Raw genomic sequence first — 19,626 nt, 5'->3', positions numbered from 1 at the left:
CAGTGAGCAATATGTTGGTGTCATTGGCAAACAGGATAGTTTTTGTGAGACTCATATATTCAACTAAGTCATTCACATAAATCAAGAAGAGTAGTGGACCTAAGATTGAGCCCTGTGGTATGCCATATTTTATTGGTAATTCGCTAGGAAGAAAGGAGTTGTTTCTTGTTTTATTCATTTTGTTGAATTCATACTGAAGTGATACTTTCTGCTTCCAGTTTTTTTAGTTATAAACACAACCAGCTATGTGCTACACCTCTTACTCCTTGTCTTTCTAATTTTTCGAACAGAATGTTATGGTCCAGGATGTCAAAGGTTTTTGATAGATCTATAAAAATACCTGAAAGTAATGTCATATATTTCTTTTCAAGTTTGATTCAGTGTTTCCTCATTAGTTAGCTGACCTACTCAACTAATTTTCAGCATTTTTATATAGCGTCACATTTCAAAAGTTTTTATCATCTTTTTGCGTGAACTGTTTATTGTATATGTTTCACTTCCCTAGAAGGCTACACTTCACACAAATACCTTCAAAAAGACTTCTTAACACTTAAATTTATCTTCCATGTTGTCAAATTACCCTTTTTCAAAAATTCTTTCCTTGCTATAGCCAGTCAGCATTTTACATCCTCTCCATTTCGGCCATCCTAGTGTCTCATGTCCTTATCTAATCCCTCAGCACTGCTTGATTTAATTCGACTACATTTCATTACTCTCATTTTGATTTTGTTGATGCTCATAACTTCTTTTAAAGGACTGTTCATTCCAGTCAACAGCTCTTCCAAGTTCTTTGCTGTCTCTGATAGAATTATAATGTCATCAGCAAACTTCAAAGTTTTTATTGCTTCTCTCTGAGCTTTAATTTCTTGTCTAAATATTTCTTTGGTTTCCTTTACTGCTTGGCCAATGAACAGATAGAATAACACTGGGGATAAGCTACAATCATGTCTCACTCCCTTCTCAAGTACTGTTTTCCTCTCAATTTCCTCAACTCTTATTCACAGTTAATTTTTGTCAACTTAATTGGAAAAACAGTGACCCGAATGAAATATTTTTGTGTTCAAGAGTGATTTAATTTTAAAAAAATAAATCTTATATCTGTTGTCTAGTTTCTGTATGAGCCACATATAACCTTCTCTTCCCTATATTTTATTCCTGCTACCCTCAAAGTTTCAAAGAGTGTGTTCCAGTCAACATTGCCAAAAGCATTGTCTAAGTATACAAATGGTATAAACAGTGGTTTGCCTTTCCTTGATCTGTATTCCAAGTGAAGTGGTAGGATTACTATAGCCTCGTGTGTCCTACATTTGTCTGGACTAAAATTGATCTTCCCTAAGGTCAGATTCTACAAGATTTCCATTCTTCTGTAAATAACTCTTGTCAGTATTTAAACCATAACTTATTAAACTGGTGGTTTGGTAGTAGTTCAGCATCTGCCTTCTTTGAAATTATTATATTCTTCCTGTAGTAAGATGGTATTTTGCCTATCTCTTACAGGGTAGTCCAAGATTCAAAGGGATATGAGTACTTGCTCATTACGAGAGATGTGTTTCACAGTAGCAAAGACAAACAAGTGCTCAGAGCTCTTAAGGTATGTGTTTTAGAGCCCATATTTATTAGACTGTTTTGCTTTGAATGGCTGTCCCTCTCATGTTCCGGAATATTGATCATTCCTCCCGCGACACGTGGTATATGTTGCAGGCAAAACAGGTTTGTCATGGCTGCCTCTGACAAAGATCGCGATAATTTTGCACGAATGTTGGTCTATGCCAGTGGCCTTGTTCCTACTTAGGTCTGTAGCACTTAATCAGATTCTTCTCGCAGTATCATATCTCCCATCTCATCTTCTTCTACTTTCTCTTCTCTTGCTACAATACTGTCTAAAGTTTCATGCCCTTATATAGAAACTCTTCTTTCAAGTTTTCTGCTTTCCTTCTTATCTGAGTACTTGCTTGCTGTCTGGGCTCTTCATATTCATACAGTTGCTTCTCTTTTATCTGAAGGTCTCTTTATTCTTTGTATAAGATTTAGCTATCTGTTGCATTAGGACTGTTGAAATTTGGAAAAGCACATAAAATTACAGGCTTACCGAGAGACAATATGAAATTTGTCACATATAAGGGACATGCATGAAAATAAGACAGAAGGAAAAAAGTGAGTAAAATGTTTATTATTTTAATAGTAATTGCCATAAATGTTAATACACTTATCCCACTGTGAGACAAGAAGGTCCGTGCTCTCACAGAAAAATTTTTGTGGTTGCCTATGAAACCAAGATTGTACCCAGGTGTGTACTGCTTCATGTGAAGCAAATCAATGGCCACAAATGTCTTTCTTCAGGGCTCCAAAAGTACGGAAGTGACATGGGGAGGGATCGTGGTTGTTTAGAGAATGTGTAAGGGCTTCACAGCAAAATGTCTGAAGCATACTTGAAACAACATCACAACACCTGGGCCCCTCCTATAACACTTGCAAGTTGTGGAAATAAATACTGTGGGCACCCATCTGTATGAGCCCAGTTCTCGAAGTTGAGCACTGTGGTCATTAGATGAGATAAATGTTGGAGAAACTAGCATGTTCCTTTACTCATTCTGGAATATGGGCTCACTGTTTAGAGTAAGGCTCCCTGCTATGCATAATGTCGTGTAATGTTTACCACAGCTGTTCACTGAGCAATTCCATGACACTCTCATTCTGGCTAAAGAAATCTGTGACAAATCATGCAACTCTTCTTTCAATCACTTTTCTCTCTATTGCTTTAACCCAGTTCGACAAGAGTCCCACACTGATGAAAAAACTCCAAAATTGATCAAACATGTGTTCTAAATTAAGTAACCTCTTTCATATGTGAATTTAGGATAATGAGATGAACTTGAACTAAATTGAGTGAAGTAGAGAGACATAGATTTGAAAATGAGACCTCAAAAGCAGGAGATAAGTTTTTTTTTTTTATTTGTTAACTAATGGTGATCAAAATAGAGAGGATAAAAAATGAAGGCTAGCAAGAACAAGGAAATTATTTCTGAAAAAGAGTAATTCATTAAAAGTCCTATAAAAATTTGAGTGTTAGGGAGGCTTTTCTGATTATTTGTCTGGAGTGTAACCTTGTAAAGAAAGAAACATGGACAACAAGCAGTTCACATGACAATAGAATAGAAGCTTTCAAAATGTTGTGATGCAGAAGAACACTGAAGATCAGGTATTGAATCAAATTAGGGAAAAAAGAAACTAATTGTACAAATTGACTAAAAGAGTGTATCAGTCAACAGGCAAGAACTCATCAATTTAGTAATGTAGGGAAGTAAGGCACATTAAAAGTACAGAGGAATATTGAGGCAAAAATCCAGTAAGCAGGTCCAAATCTATGTAGATTGCAGTAGTAATACAAAAAGATGAAAACGTCTCCACAGGATATATTACTGTAGAGAGATGTATCAAATCAGTATTGAGAATGAAGACCACAACAACAAGAATCTTCCAATAAATTTGAGTCAGGCATCTGGCTTTATCATGATTAAATTTATTTAGTTCTGCTTTAAACCATGCTGGACGGAAACTCTGAGGCTCTTGAAATTGTGACTGATTCCAGTAATAGATCATTGATTCTACAGGCAAGCAATAGCAGACCCTTTCATGTATGTATGCACATTGCATGACATTTATTTAGGGTGATGGTCAGCTGCCAATCTCTATATCATTTGTGAACATCCTCAAAAGGTTACAGATGTCAGCTTTCAGTTAATTTATATTGTATTGTCAACAGCAGCAGTACTATCACATTGCACTACACAAGAGAGACGGTAATGTTCTCCATGCAATTGGCAAACCTTTCTTGGACTGCCACAGGGTATAGCGGAATTCGTCACTCAGAATCATTTGTTTTCAGTCATCCACTGAGCACTGGTGTCACTCTTTACACCACCTCAAGCAATGCTTAGTAGCGACATCAGCCATGTGGCTTATGAGGAGCTACTCAATTGTTGTACCTCATTCTTTATTACTCCCTACACACAGTCATTGTACTACTACATGGACTCCTGGTAGAACTTTGGAATTTACAAATGATTCCTTCCACTGATTTTGTGTGATGTTTCATAACCACCTACCACAATGCTCAATGGTCCTTATTCATCAGTAGATGTTATCTACTGGGCCTCAGTTTAGCTGTATTTGTTCCTTTGTGTTTCCACTTTGGTCACATCACCAACAGTTGACTTGAGAAGCTTTTTAATGGCTGAAATGACCCTGATGGATCTGTTACTCAGGTGAGAGCCGATGACTAGTCCATGTTCAAAGTCACTGAGGTCTCCTGACCGAGCCATTCTACTCTCACTGCCTCTCTACCAACAACATATTAATTCCCATTCTTTTTGTATGGTGGGTCTGACTCTCATGACATTTAGTAGAGAATTCCACATCACATAGGAGTGTAGGGATCCTTTTGATCAGATAGTGTATGCAGATGGGAGAAAGATAGGAAGTTAAAAGGAAGTAAGTTAAAGGACCAGGTCTTAAAAGCAAATTCTGTTAAATATGTTTCCAAAATGTCAGTTCCCTGACTACACACATGAAGAAAATTTGTGATGTACAGTTAATGCTCTAAACAGCTGTACTCGCAGGTGTTCATTATGCTAAATATATGTTGGCCAATAGTTTTACAGCAAGTAATTATGTGAGTCAGTTAGTTGTTGAATCTTGCAAGAAAATAATGTAGTTTTGTCACATACATCAAATGCCAATGTTATATAATTTATGGTTTTTTCTCCCATTTTTCTGTTGTTGCCTTCATTCAGAAAGAGTGATATAGTGCAACTCTCCATGCCAGTTTATTCAGTGTAGCCCTGCTCATCTGTGCACAGCTACTGCAACCATATCAATTTGAGCTTCCTTACTGTAGTCAAACCTTGGTCCCCTCTACAAGTTTAGCTCCTCACACTTCCCTCGATCACCAAACTTGATGCATTAGGATGTATCCCATCAACCGATCCCATCTTTTAGTCAAGTTTTGCCATAAAATTCTTTTTCTCCCTCATTCGTTTCAGTACCTCCTCATTAGTTATCCAATGTAAGTATTACATCCTCATCAGTGTTCTTTAGCACCACATTCAAAAGCTTCTATTCTCTTCTTGTCTGAACTTTTATCATCCATTTTTTATTCTGCACAATGGCACACTCCAGACAAATACCTTTGCAAAAAGAATTTCCAACGTTTTAAATTATACTGAATATACTGAATGTTAAAAAGTTATGTTTTTCAGAAATTTTTCTGCTTAATTAACAATGCTCATCTACTGCTTTTAGTGTCCCATTTTTCGATCTGATTCATTCAGCCTCATTTGATTTGATTCAGCTACATACATCCATTACCCTTGTTTTACTTTTATTGATGTTCATCTTATAAACTCTTTTTAAGACAGTGTCCACACCACTCATTATGTTCTTCAAAGTAGTTTTTTGCCGCTATCAAAAAACCTCAAAATTTTAATTTCTTCACCCTGAACTGTAATTCCCTTTCCAAATGATTCCTTTGTGTCCTTTCCTGCTCATGCAATGTACAGACTGAATAAAATTTTAGGTTAGGCTACAACCTTTCCCATTCCCTTCTCAACCATTGCTTTCCTTCAACTTATTTCAACAGCTACAACTGCAGTCTAGTTTGTGTGCAGTCACCAGATAACTTGACACTTCCTGTATTTTATTCCTGCTATCTATAGCATTTTAAAAAGAGTATTCCAGTCAACATAGTCAAAAGCTTTCTTTAAATCTACAAATGCTATAGTTCTGTTCTCGTATACTGTATGGATTTCTTTGTCTTCGTTTCACCCTCTTTGGAGTATGGCGAATCTATCATTTCTTTGTTTGTTGTTCCTGCCTGTGAGCTCAGTATTTCTTCACTATCTCTGACTTCTTTCCTTCTCTCTGAGATGGTGGGTTTAGACTTTATTTTAATTTTGTCTTGGAACCTTGTATTTTGTTCTATAGTACTTACCCGAGCTGTTCTATTAAATAACGAATTTTCTGTAATTTTTTTTCTTAGCTTTATAGAAGAAATAAAAGATTCATTTACCTCATCTATGAGAGTCCATTCTGAGGAGATGTCCACACAAATTTAGTCTCCTTTTTGCATAGTATCTGAGGGTTTTCCAGTTTTTTTTCTATAGTCTCATTCTTGGTGTATAATATTTAATTACCATGCCAATTTTCTCCTATAATCTTTCTTAAAATTTTTCTTTCTTTTATTTCTAATTGTTCTATGTGGCCTATGCTATTTGTGATTGGGGTTTCTGCTTCTGGCTTGATTACCGTTTTGTAAAGTTTAATTTTGGACCTTCATAAAAGGGATTTCTTATAAGTTGGAGGTTCCTTCAAGTCTGTTTTTCCTGGATTCAATTACCGTGCTTTCTGTTACATTCCAACTAATCCATTCCCCCAGATATTTAAATTCTTTTGCTATTTCTTGGAATTTTAGGTATTCAATTGGGTGTTTGTTGCTTGCATGATTTTAGCTTTTTCAAAGGAAATGTTAAGACCTAGTTTACCTGCTTGTTTCTCTTGTTTGAGGATTTTTTCCTTTGCTTCCTCCTTTGTTACAGCAAACATGGCAAGATCAGCAAAGGCAATGCAGTTGAGTTTGAGATTCTTATTTTTGCAACCCATTCTTTTTCCACACTTTATAGTTTTGTTCCATTCTATGATTACCTTTTCAAGTGCACAATTAAACAATAATGGAGAAAGCCCCTTCCCCTTGTATTACTATTGTTTTTATTTGAGATAGGTCGACACTTCATCCATGAATTCACCCTGTTGAAAACATACTTGTAATAATGGTTTTTTTCTTCTTCGTTTGTTTCACCCTCTTTGTGGTATGCTGGATCAATTATTTCTTTGTGTGTTGTTCTTTTCTTAGGACCCAGAATTTCTTCATTCTTTCTGATCTTCTTTTCCTCTCTTCTTCTGAGACGAAGGGTTTGGACTTTTGTGTAGATTTGTCTTGGAACCTTATGTTTTCATCTTTAGTAATTAATTTAGCTGTTCAATCAACAAGTGAATTTTCTGAAATCTTTAATTCTACTAGGTCTTTCCCAGTGTCTTTAAACCAGTTGGGTTTCGTTTTGTGGTTACGGAAAAAGTCAAAGATTTGTTTAGTTAATCTGTTGGAAATCATTCTGAGAAGATGACAATAAAAAATTATTCTCCTTTTTCGCATAGTATCTGAAAGTTTTTTCAATTTTCTTGCAGAGTGTTCCATTTTTGATGTATTGTCTTGAAATTTGGTCCTATGATTTTTCTTAAAATCTTTCTTTTCTTTAGCTCAAGTTTCTCCTTTTGGCCTTTGAAATTCATGTTTAGTATTTCTGATGCATACAGTGCTTCTGGATTAATTACTGTCTTTTTGTGTGTATTTTTTGTTAGTTGGAAGGGCAATTCAAGTTTATTTTCTCTGGATTCCATTGCTTTGCTTCCCCCAGCAGTCCAACTAATCCATTCGCCGAGATATTTGAATTCTTTTACTATTTCAATCTTCTGTTCTTGAACTTTGAGGTATTTACATGAGTGCTTCATGTTTGTCAATATCTTAGCTTTTTCAAAGGGGATGTGAAGACCTATTATAGCTGCTTGTTTCTTTAGTGGCTTTAATTACGTTAGTTGTTTTCTTATTCAGACTCAGTTTTTCTATTACTGATATTAGGAATTCTCTATCAATTCAATCATATCTTCAAATCAAAGAAGGAATTTACATATGTATGTCTTTGTGCCTGATTTTTGGCACGCCAAAATGTTTTTGAGGTTTAATATTTGTTCAGAGCATGAACTACCATCCCTGATTCTCCCCCACTTGTTGGTCCAACTGCGGATCTGCTCTATTTATCAGGACTTTTGAAGTAACCTTGTAAGTTACATCCAGCAATATGTTCCCCTGTAACTGTTTTGGGTCTGTTTTGAAGCCTTGCAATGAGGGTGAATGAGAGCTGTTTTCCACTCTACTTGGATCTCAAATTCTTCCCAAATTTTATTGAAGACGCACTCAAGAGATTTAATGGCATTTTTATTAACTTTTTTCTGTAGTTCAGCCACTATTTGTTTTTTACCTTACACACTATTATTTTTTTATTCTGAAATGAGTTATTGCAGTTCTTCAATTGTTGGTAGCTCTGAATATAGTTTATCAGAACTATTTGGAGTGAATTCAGATTTTCCAAGAATGTGTTCACAATTCAAGAGTTTCTCAAAGTACTCTACATCTACATAGATACTCCGCAAACCACCACCGTACAGTGCGTGGCAGAGGATACCCTGTACCACTATTAGTCATTCCCTTCCAGTTCCATTTACAAACAGAGCAAGGGAAAAACTAGTGTCTATATGCCTCTGTACGAGTCCCAATTTCTCGTACCTTATCTTAGTGGTCCTTACGTGCAATGTATGTTGGTGGCAGCAGAATCATTCAGCAGTCAGCTTCAAATGCCGGATCTCTAAATTTTCTCAACAGCGTTTCTTGAAAAGCAATGTCACCTTCCCTCAAGGAATTTCCATTTGAGTTCCTGAAGCATCGCCGTAACATTTACATGCGGGTTGAACCTACCAGTAACAAATCTAGCAGCCCACCTCTGAATTGCTTCAATGTCCTCCCTCAATCCAACCTGGTACAGATCCCAAGCACTCGAGCATACTCAAGAATATGTCGCACCAGTGTCCTATATGCGGTCTCCTTTACATGTGAACCACTTCCTAAAATTCTCCCGATACACCAAAGTCAACCTTTCATCTTCCCTACCTCAGTTCTCACATGCTCATTTCATTTCATATTGCTTTGCAGGAACGTCACACCAAGATATTTAAATGACTCGAGTGTGTCAAGCAGGACACTAGTAATACTGAATCCAAACATTACAGGTTTGTTCTTCCTATTCATCCACATTAACTTATGTTTTTCCACATTTAGAGCTAGCTTCTTCAGGAAAGAGGGAAGGAGATGGAAAGACGAAAGGACGTGGGTTTTAAGGGAGAGGGTAAGGAGTCATTCCAATCCCGGGAGCAGAAAGACTGCTTGTGTATGTGTGAGTGCGGATGGATATGTGTGTGTGTGCGAGTGTATGCATGTCCTTTTTTCCCCTTAAGGTCAGTCTTTCCGCTCCCGGGATTGGAATGACTCCTTACCCTCTCCCTTAAAACCCACATCCTTTCGTCTTTCCCTCTCCTTCCCTCTTTCTTGAAGAAGCAACCATTGGTTGCAAAAGCTTGAATTTTGTGTGTATGTTTGTGTGTCTATCGACCTGCCAGCACTTTTGTTTGGTAAGTCACATTATCTTTGTTTTTAGATAAATCAATTATGTACATAGATAACAACAGCAGTCCCATCACACTTCCCTAGGACATTCCTGATTATACCCTTGTCTCTGATGAACACATGCCATCGAGGACAACATACTGGGTTCTATATCATAAGAAGTCTTTGAGCCACTCACAAATCTGTGATCTTGTTACATAGGCTCTTACCTTCATTAACAGCCTGTCAGGGGGCACTGTCAAATGCTTTCCGGAAATCTATAAACATGGAATCTGCCTGTTGCCCTTCATCCATAGTTCACAGTGTATTATGTTAGAAAAGGGTAAGCTGAGTTTGGCAAAAGCGATGTCTTCTACGACCATGCTGATTTGTGGACATAAGCTTCTCAGTCTCAAGAGAGTTTCATAAATTCAAACTGATAATATGTCCAGGGCTTCTGCAGCAAACCTAAGTTAGGGATACTGGTCTGTAATTTTGCGGGCCCATTCTTTTACCCTTCCTACATACTGGACTCACCTGCACTTTTATCCAGTCACTTGGGACTTTGTGCTGGGCGAGATATTCACAATAAATGCAGGATAGGTGAGGGCCAGTGCAACCCGCCACGGTAGCTGAGAGCGCTCACGCGCTGCTTCCTGGACTTGGGTAGGCGCGCCAGCCCTGGATCGAATCCACCGGCGGATTAACGACAACAGCTGGTGTGCTGGCCAGCCTGGATGTGGTTTTTAGGCGGTTTTCCACATCCTACTAGGTGAATACTTGGCTGGTCCCCACATCCCGCCTCAGTTACACGACTCGCAGACATTTGCAACACATTCACACTATTTCTCGATTTACACTGGATGCAGACATGTGAGGTACACTAATTCTGTCCTGGTGTTATGGGTTGGCGGCAGGAAGGGCATACGGCCACTCCTTAAACTTAACCGTGTCAAACCCGTACTTAACCTTGTCGACCCTGCGCGCAATGCGGGATGAAGGTGGTAGAAAAAGAAGAAAAAGAAAGAGGTGAGGGCCAGTGCTGTAGACTACTCTTTGTACAACCGGATTGGGATGCCATCCAGAACTGGTGATTTATTTCCTTTCGAATCTTCCAGTTGTTTCTCTACACCAGAGATGCTTATTACTATGTAGTCCATATGGGAGTCTGTCTGATGGTCAAATGATGGTATGTTTGCACAATTCTCTTGTGTGAAAGATTTCTTGAATGTGTCTGTACAGTTGTGAGCAATGTTCTCATTAGCATCTCAAAATTGAAGTGTTGGTGTTTTTTATCTGGATAGCTTTTGCACGAAAGTTCTGTAGATGCTTCTTGTGTTGTTTCTGGTAAACTCTTCATCAACTCAGAGGAGAGTTTTGTTTTTGTGTGCTTTCTTAACCTTTTTTATCTATTGCTTTCTCAATTATAATGAAATATAATCTTTTTTCCTGTATTTTTTATTTTTATTTTTTATTGCCATTGTAGCCAAGCCTGCTTCTTGTTGTAATTTATCTATCACCTTCTAACGACCACTGGTGTGTTAATTGTTCAGTTTATTTTACTATATCGTTAATAAATAAAATTGCATAGTTTTTCTATGCTGTGCCTTACAACGCTTAACTTTTATTATATATACTGAAATATGTCTCCATGTCTTTTTTATTGCATTGCACATTTTTCACTGTACCAAATTTATTGTGTATTTGGCTACACCATTTAGCATTGCACTGTCTATGACTGAATAAGCAAAATGAAATGGTAAAATTATACTTATGTTTTAAGGAATCAATGGTAGGAAATGAATATCTAGGGTAATTTTGGCCTTGGCTGATCAGTGGTGTTTCTTTTTTTTTTTTTTTTTTTTTTTCTTCCCCCCCCCCCCCCCCCCCCAAGCACTGTTCACAGCTGCAACCCATTTTTATTATTAGCAACAGAAGCTATTGAGAAGCAAATGTACTGAGAAATGAGAGCAAGAATTCCAAGATCCTTAGCAAAGTTTCTACAAGTTACACTTACCACAATATTCTTACCGCTTAATTCTACTAAATAAACACTTTATTTGCTTTATGTGCACTGCTCCACACGATAATTCCATAAGAAAATACTGAGTGAAAATATGCATAGAGGCCAACATTCTTGTCCTTAGGTCAACACAAATGAGCTGTTTCTAAGGGCATAACACACTGAACTGAGCTTCTCAGTTTCTCCAAGTGTTGACTCTATTTTAATTTGTTACCCAGCTGTGTCCCCAAGGAACATGCATGATTATTAATATCTACTTTTGGTGCTAAAAGGTTATTATTGCTCACTTGCAACTGCATGATATGAGGAGTTGTGATATTAAGGCATAACGTGTTAGCTCTGAAACACTTGACCATTTGTTCAGCTATCACCTGAGCTGTCTGCTGGAGTTAAATTTGGACCCTTGATTAGTATGCCAGTGTCATCAGCAGACATTAAAGCTTTTTTTAACTCCCTTTAGAGTCACTGCAAGATAATTTATATAGGTTAAAAAATGAGTGAACCCAATTCCAATACCTGTGGCAACCCACAGTCTACGAGGGCTATCCGGGAAGTAACAGACGTTTTGGACTACCGTGGCAGTGGGGGTGGCTACACCTGCCACCTTGGTGCCAGCGTGTGATCTCTGTCTCTGTTACTTTGCTTTCTGTGAGGCTTTAAAATGTGCATGGCAGTACAAAATCCCACCACTTGTGAGGTACGTTCTGTGATTAGGTTTTTGTTGGCAAAAAACTGCAAACCAATTGAAATTTATTGCAAGGTTCGTGATGTGCACGGAAAAGGAATAACAAGTGAAAACCGAGAGAGGAAATGGTGCATTGATTTTAAAAATGCCCATACCAATCTTCAAGCTGAAGACCATAGTGGTAGGCCTAGCCTTGTGACCAACAAACCGATGATGAAACTCAGTGACAAAATTCGTGAAAATTATTGTTTCACAATTGTGGAACTTTTGCAATATTTTACGCAAATTTGACAGAGCTTGGTGCATTAAATTGTGGCAGAGAATCTAGGTTATCACAGATTTTGTGCTATGCTGGTTCCCAAAATCCTAATGGAAGACAAAAAAACAGAGACTGGCTGCAGCACTGACCTTCCTCGAAGATTATGATAAAATGGTAACAAAGTTATGGATAGTATCATAACTGGGCATGAGACTTGGGGGAAGCATGTCAATTGTGAAATAAAGACAGTTGATGGAATGGAAATGCCAATTTTCCTGAATGTGGAACAACAATTAACTCAGACAGATAGTGTCAAACAATGACAAAGTTAAGGGACAACAAGCATCAGGAAAAACGTAATGCAAAAGTTTGTATTTTTGACAACAATGCATGTTCACACACAGCCAATTGTACCCGTGAGTTCCTATGGGGTGTTGGATGGGGGGTGTTTGATCATCCACTAAACAGCACTGAGCGACTACCACCTCTTCTCAGAAATGAAGACATGGCTCACTAGGAAGTGCTTTGATACTGATGTGCCAAACTGCTTTCTGGTATAAACCAGTGATTGCAATCACAAGCAGAAGATTTCTAGAGATGCTACTGAAAATCTTGTGCCTTGTGATAAGTGCCTCAATTTGAACGGCTCTTGATGCATGCTGAAGCCATTCTTTCTAGAGAAGAAAACCCTGACGACAAATCCTGGTCCTCCAGGTTGAGAGGGGGGGGGGGGGGGAGGGGGGCTGGGAGGTTGTACAACGGGTCAACTCCCAGTTTAAGAGTATACCTGTATCAATATGTCTGTTACTCTCTGGACAACACTCATATGTTCACCTGTTCTGAGGTTATTTTCATGCTTGAGATACAATATATTACTGAGACCATCTGCTTTCTGCTACGGAGGTCGGATTTCACCCACAAATGAGGGCTGCCATTAATGGCACAACACTTTAGTTTGATGAATAGAATTTTGTGACCCACAGTGTCAGAGGCCTTGGAATAGTCACAGAATATAACAATAGGATATGAAATCAACTTCCCCAGCGGACACCGCCTTAATGTAGCACTGCCCTTGGAGGCAGGGAGGTTTGCTTGCTTCAAATAAGCAGGAGGTATGTCAGTGGTAGCTTAGTTGCTGGTAGGGTCATCCTTGCCAAACAGGCCCTGGCTGAGGCACCAAATGAGTTGTGTCCTGCAATGACCTGTCAATCTCTTTTCTGCCCTTATCACCAAGAGCCGATGGGTGAACTAAGAAGAATCTTTTGCTATCCTTAGTTATTCCTTTCCCATCTCCTTCGTCAAAGTGTAGGAAGAACTCTTGAGGCATGCTGAAGCCATTCTTTTTAGGGGGAGAAAACCCTGATGACAAATGTTGGTCCTCCAGGTTGGGGGTTGTGTGACAGGTCGGCTCCCAGTCTGTAGAAAAACTCATACAGCTAAACTACCCAATAATAGGTTTCAGTTTTCAGATGGTTTTAATGGAATTAAAAAGTGGCAAAGAAAATGAACTTTGCATTTTGGTCTATAGACTGTACGGGGCACATGGGAAAAACAACAAGAATCTTAATGGTTTTAAGACAGCAGCATGAATGCTGCTAAGCTTTCTGAAGAAAAAAAAATGTTGCTGGTTGTGAATATCTGCTGGATTTTATGGTTTAATGGTGTGGACAAAAACAGGAGGGCGAGAGGAGCATCCATCATTCTGAACAAACGGTGGTCCAAAAATATACCTCACTGGAAGCAGTTAATAAAGCTCAATCTGAGGGCTAGAGCCATCAATGTAGTGATAGTGGGAATGTATGTCCCTACTGAAGACTCGCTGTTGAACATAAAAGAAGATTTTGAATAGATGATGGTGAGACTACAGAAGCTGTTACAAGAGGCCAAGAACTGATACTGGCAAAAAATTTTAATAGCAGAATAGGGAGAGAAAGGAACAGTAAGGCTATTGGGATGAATGGGAAGGGTATTAGGGATGAGAATGGGAAAAGGTGGGTCAATTTATTGGAGATATGTAATGAAATGATTATATGGTATTACTGACCAGAAGACCCTCTCTACGTTAGTTCAACTGTCTATTGCAAGTCCTTTGATTTGATGCCACTTTGGTGACTTGTGCGTCGATGAAGGTGAGATGACACAATAAGGACAGCACAAACATGCAGTTGTCACCGAGTGAAGAAAATCTTCTACCCAGACATGAAATGAATCCAGGACCCCACGATCTAGAGGCAGTGACACTAACCACCAGACCACAGGCTGTGAATGACAACAGAATAATTTTTCTGTTTAGCTCTGCTGGCACTTGATTGTTGAGAACTTGTATTGCTTTCTGTGTGGAGAACTCTTTACAAAAGCCAAACTGAAATGAGGTTAACACATTCTGCTCAGTTAAATGAATCATTGTTCTATCATAGGTTCCTTTCTCTTACACTTTTGAAAAAACTGGAAGGAGTGATATATGTCTGTAATAAGTGATAGTTTGCTGGTCTTCACTATTGCACATAGGTGTTAGTTCATCATACTTGTCTGCCATGAAATACAACCCCCAGTCACTTAAGGTTAACCCTATTATGTCTGGACAAGATTTTAACATTCTCCTATAGACACCATCATAGCCAGCATAATTAGTATTCTTTAGTGACCTAATGAATTATGCACTCTCCTTACGGGGTTGTATTTTTGAAACTAATGTTTGTTGGTGGTGTACGCAGTGTTTGCACAAGTAAATCTAACACATCTGTATTTGGCTGTTTATTATTGAGTGCGCTGTGAGGAAGAAATTATTGAATTTGGTATCCAATGATTTGAAATTGTCACCATTTCCACCAGAACTATATTCTGGGACTCAGTTTCATCTGGACACCTTGTTTTATTTGTTTGAAATAGCTTTTGCCTTATTTGTGGAGTGTTTTAGCATTTGAGCATAGCATGTGGTAATGGAGTTTGAAATGTTTGTTATGTACTGCTTGTTCTCTGAATTACATAGAGTTCTCTCTTACTAACACAAGATAGTTTAATACCAAGTATAAATCCCTTGCTTTTGCTTTTGTTTCATTTTTCCATTATTTGTTTTAGGGGAAATACAACTCAAAGCACTGCAGGAATATGTTTAAGAAAGAGTTAAATTTTCCATGAAATGAACAGTGGCTTCTTTTTTTTAAATTAAAAAAAAAAAAAAAAAAAAACTGGCCCAGTGTTCTTCCCACACAATTTATCTCCAAACATTATGGTTGAATCATTGTTAATGAATCCATGATACAATACATTTTCTTCTGTGATCTTTATCTAATTGGTAAGTAAATTTCTCAGTGTAAGCCTACTAAATTTATGGTCTTTTGCAATCAGTGTAATATTGATCCAAAATGTTTGGAACACTAGTACATTCACACATCCATTCACTCATTCTGTGTAAGATCCTTGTGCTTCCACAGGCCAAACAAGTGTAAGCACACTTATGTTAAATCTCTACCTGACACACGGGATATAAAAAAGGTTCTTAATAGCAAGCTCAGACACATAATGCAACAATTTCTTTTCAAATGCTTAGTACATGAAAAATGCCAGCACGTAATAGAAAAAAAAAAACTACATTACATGTAACAAATATATCAAAAACATTAGATTCTAAGTAAGGTGAAGGTGGACAAAGATGTTTAATACTAGTATATCATCTCTTCTCCTTGACTTAGGTCATGTAAGCCACAAAATTTTATAACACAACACTTTATTTCATTGTATAATTAATAAATATGCTAATTGTCGCAAATGCACTACAATTTTTGTGCATATAATGACTAACCACTTTGTTTTTCACAGAAAACAAATAGAGAATTATTACTATTCCTCCTACATATGTTTAATGACTGTATTTACTACTCTAATACTGTTAATTTCCTGTATTGGTTCTATGATACTAGTTTAAATTCTGGTCCAGTCATCGGTTTGGAACTATTATAGTGTATCTTAAACAAATGTGGTATTTTTAAAATGAGTAATTACTGTAACACTGCTGTAAACATATGAGTTAAAACCTGCCAACCTGATATGATGTCTGAGATTGGCCAATATACAAAGCAAGAGCAGTTTTCTGTTTGTTAAACGGTAACATTTATTTTAATTACGGTATAATTGGTTGTTACTGATCATTGATAATTTAAAGTGATTATAATCCCTAAAGCAGTTCACATCCGAATAGCTGGTAATAGTTACCGAGCAGGATGTATTTCACGAACTTGGAGTTCATCTCGTTTCTCTGCGCCGTGAAGAGCGGTACTCATCACTCAACAAAAAAATAATTCCAGGTTTACAAGTGACGAAATTGTACATATATGACAGAAGGTATGATTCCATTATACTGCTTTTGGCAATTTTATTATGTTTTTCACATCTATACTGATTTGTACACATTGCAGCAAATGTACTAGTAGAAACCCATACAGGTAAGCTCGACTTGCGGTATTATATTATCGTACAGGAATTTCTTGAACGAAAAATAATAAACAAAAATGGGGATATGATTTGCTACTAGATGACTTGCTTGTATGAAGCATTTTAGACCTTATTCACTTAGTTACGCGGAGGTACTATGACTAATTCTGTGACCGCTGATTACTATATATCGCGAAATGATACCCCACCGAAACGTGCATATGTTATTTTGAATCGCATTTTGTAAAAGACTCTAGCATAAAACGCGCCTTTAATCAGAGTGAATTCAAACTATAATCGTTATATCACGTGCAATCCTACAAGGCCACAGGGATAAAATAATCTAATGACACCCGCCAATCCTCCCCTCTCCCACGGGCAATCAGCTTCCCGGTTGCGCAAGGGTCACGGGGTGGCAAGAGTACTGGTGACAATGCGCATTGTAAAGCATCAGGACGCACCTCACAGCTTGTATCATACCGCGCAGCACGGCAGTTTCAAAGGTATGACTTGTGGCTGGCCGTCCTTTTCAGTACTAGAACTAAGACCGCTTTGTTATCGTCGTCACACGTAACATTACTGAGAAAAGTCCTCGCGACCGACAGCACTTAAAGTAAACACATATCTCAAGGCCGGCTGCCAGCATTGGGCCGTACAAGGGCAAAAGATGAGATAGCAAGTCAAGCGGAGATTTCTACAGTAATCGTCCGCTGACCGGCGCATGCAAACGGCTAACGCCTTCACTGTGATAGGTTTTTTTAAGATGAGTTCGGTACGGCAGAGGAAGGTAAAATGTCTCTATTTATTATGAACCAGATCCTTAAAGTACTAACTTGAGTTGCGTGCCGTTTGACACGACAGGAAATGTATTCATAGAAATAATGAGAGGGGGCAGAAAATACGTCAGAAGAAAAGAAATTAATTGTTCACATGCGGGTGTGTCGTTTTCTTTAAACCTTTTGTTGAATGTGGCGGCATGATATATATCGAAGTGTTCGTATAAGTAGCTGAAAACCCATTAATGATATACCTCCCAGTGAGTTCTGTGCACATTTTTGAATGTTTACGGGATCGTTGCTTGTTTGTTTAATATTTAGTAATTTACTGTATATTTGAGCTTATCAGAAAAGTAAGATCTTAGACAACGTAAGAATGTATTCATTTGACGTCAGAATAACAGAAATGCCACATAGCAGAAAAAGAAAAGTAATTATGCGTAACTCCTTACCTACCGTGGCCGTGTAGTTTTAAAGTGTTGCTTGATTGATTTTTATCTATTTAAATATTACCGCTGGTATACTGATGCATAGTCGTATTTCTGTAGCTTATAGAAGAAACCGGCGCAGCATGGGATGCCCATTCCTCATCACCAAAACAACCAAGCAGTCGACAGCGAAAAGCAAATTGGCCAAAGAGGTTTTTCATTTTCGTTGCGTGTGTAGCTGTTGTAACACTGATTTTGGGTATGTATCTAGATGTATAAAGTTGGAAATTCCGTGTGTTCGTGGACCATTGAATTATGTGTTGTGTTTGGTTATATTAGGAAGCTACACCAATGTATTGCCGTGGAACATACCTGGGCATGCTACGAATGTGTTGGACAATATCGCTTATTCTCTGGGTATCCAGAAACATGTGTATGCTGTGATTATTGATGCTGGAAGTACAGGATCACGTGTATTGGCGTTTGCATTCCACGAGTCTGTGATAGGTGAGTAGATTGTTGTTTGTTTGAGGACTATAGTTTTACATTTGATACCCACATTCGTGGAGCCTTGCTTTTGAAGAGAATTCCTGAGGTAATTGCAATGTGATACTGATTCAAATATTACAAAGTTAAATGCAACCTTATGAAACCGCTGTTAAAGCCAAATTCTGATCCCCATCGAAATATTGGCAGTAGTGTAGCCAGGGGTCTAGATTAGGTTGCAAATTGATTTTTTTTGGAGTTAGCATGATGAATGAATATAATCATTGTGGCTGAACTCAGTTGACTGTTCAAGCCACTTCTATCTATAATCTACACCGAATCAGTGATCAAAATCTTCAGTTAATAATTTTGAGAGCAAATAATCTTGACTGGCCGTTTTGCACATTTTGAAAACACAGATTCATAATCAAGGCTTCCTATTACGTTGTGTTTACATTGCATTGTCATGGCAACAGAAATGCTCATCGTGAATTTTCTTGATTTCTTTCGTGTATGATTTCCCAAAAAGCAACTTCCACATGTTCAGCACTCAGTGTTTGCCTTACAGCTTGCAGGAGCCATTTTAAGGACCTTGGAATTCTTTTTCATGTCCAGATACACTTACTCTGTAATCGGTTTTGCTGCTGTTAATAACAATCAGCTTCAACTAACTGATTTACAGTCTACAAGATAAAAATTATTTTCATGTAGACTTGGCCTCCTTGTCTAGGCTAAGAATTGAATTACGTACTCTGGTGGAAAGATTTTATTATTTATTTATTTATTTGTGCATGGAGTTTTTAGGACAATAACATTGGACATGGCAGACACATCATTACAGAAATACTATATATATAAACCTTAACTAAGTAGCATAGGGTTATTTGAGGATAGGGCAGGAAGTTGGCCTTGGCCTAGTCAAAAGGATACATACCGGCATTCGCCTTCATGACTTGGGGAAATCGCGAAAGAGAATTAACCCCAGCCCTCTCAAATGCAAATGCACGACATTAAGACTGATGTAGGTACCTCACTCAGTACATGATTGGAAGGGGAATTGCAAATACATAGTCTACAGTGTGAGTACAACATGCCTAAGAAGTAAATCAACGAACAAGAAAAACACTACTGAAAGGTTGAACATGAACAATAAATAAGTCAATGGTATAAGTACATCACAGAACTTTACTATAAAAGACCCCCGAAAAAATAAAAACACATGAATACATAATACATCACAGCTGAAATATTATAATGAATGAACATGTCA

General features: G+C 37.8%; 2 protein-coding genes across 6 annotated transcripts in view; one reads left to right on the top strand and one right to left on the bottom strand.

Moving 5' to 3' along the window:
* The window catches only part of LOC126291699 (mitochondrial 2-oxodicarboxylate carrier), a 77,346-nt gene extending 59,286 nt beyond the window's left edge, over positions 1-18,060 (bottom strand). The window contains exon 1 of one of the 3 annotated variants that reach the window (XM_049985332.1): positions 17,895-18,060. The gene's annotated coding sequence lies outside the window, so the exon portion shown is untranslated. Of the gene's footprint in view, positions 1-17,127; positions 17,248-17,894 lie in introns of those variants that run through there. The other 2 variants (XM_049985331.1, XM_049985330.1) reach the window with 2 other exon arrangements.
* LOC126291698 (ectonucleoside triphosphate diphosphohydrolase 5) overlaps positions 17,342-19,626 on the top strand; it is a 53,137-nt gene continuing 50,852 nt past the window's right edge. Inside the window, exons 1-3 of one of the 3 annotated variants that reach the window (XM_049985328.1) lie at positions 17,342-17,872; positions 17,991-18,129; positions 18,210-18,377. In XM_049985328.1, the coding sequence (XP_049841285.1) occupies positions 17,819-17,872; positions 17,991-18,129; positions 18,210-18,377 (361 nt within the window). In that variant the 5' untranslated portion in view covers positions 17,342-17,818. The remainder of the gene's footprint in view (positions 17,873-17,990; positions 18,130-18,209; positions 18,378-19,626) is intronic. The other 2 variants (XM_049985327.1, XM_049985329.1) reach the window with 2 other exon arrangements.

Source organism: Schistocerca gregaria, chromosome 9 (assembly GCF_023897955.1).
Source record: "Schistocerca gregaria isolate iqSchGreg1 chromosome 9, iqSchGreg1.2, whole genome shotgun sequence".
Classification (NCBI taxonomy): Eukaryota; Metazoa; Arthropoda; class Insecta; order Orthoptera; family Acrididae; genus Schistocerca; species Schistocerca gregaria.
The sequence above is the reverse complement of the archived record's forward strand: the minus strand, read 5'-3'. Positions and strand labels throughout refer to the sequence as shown.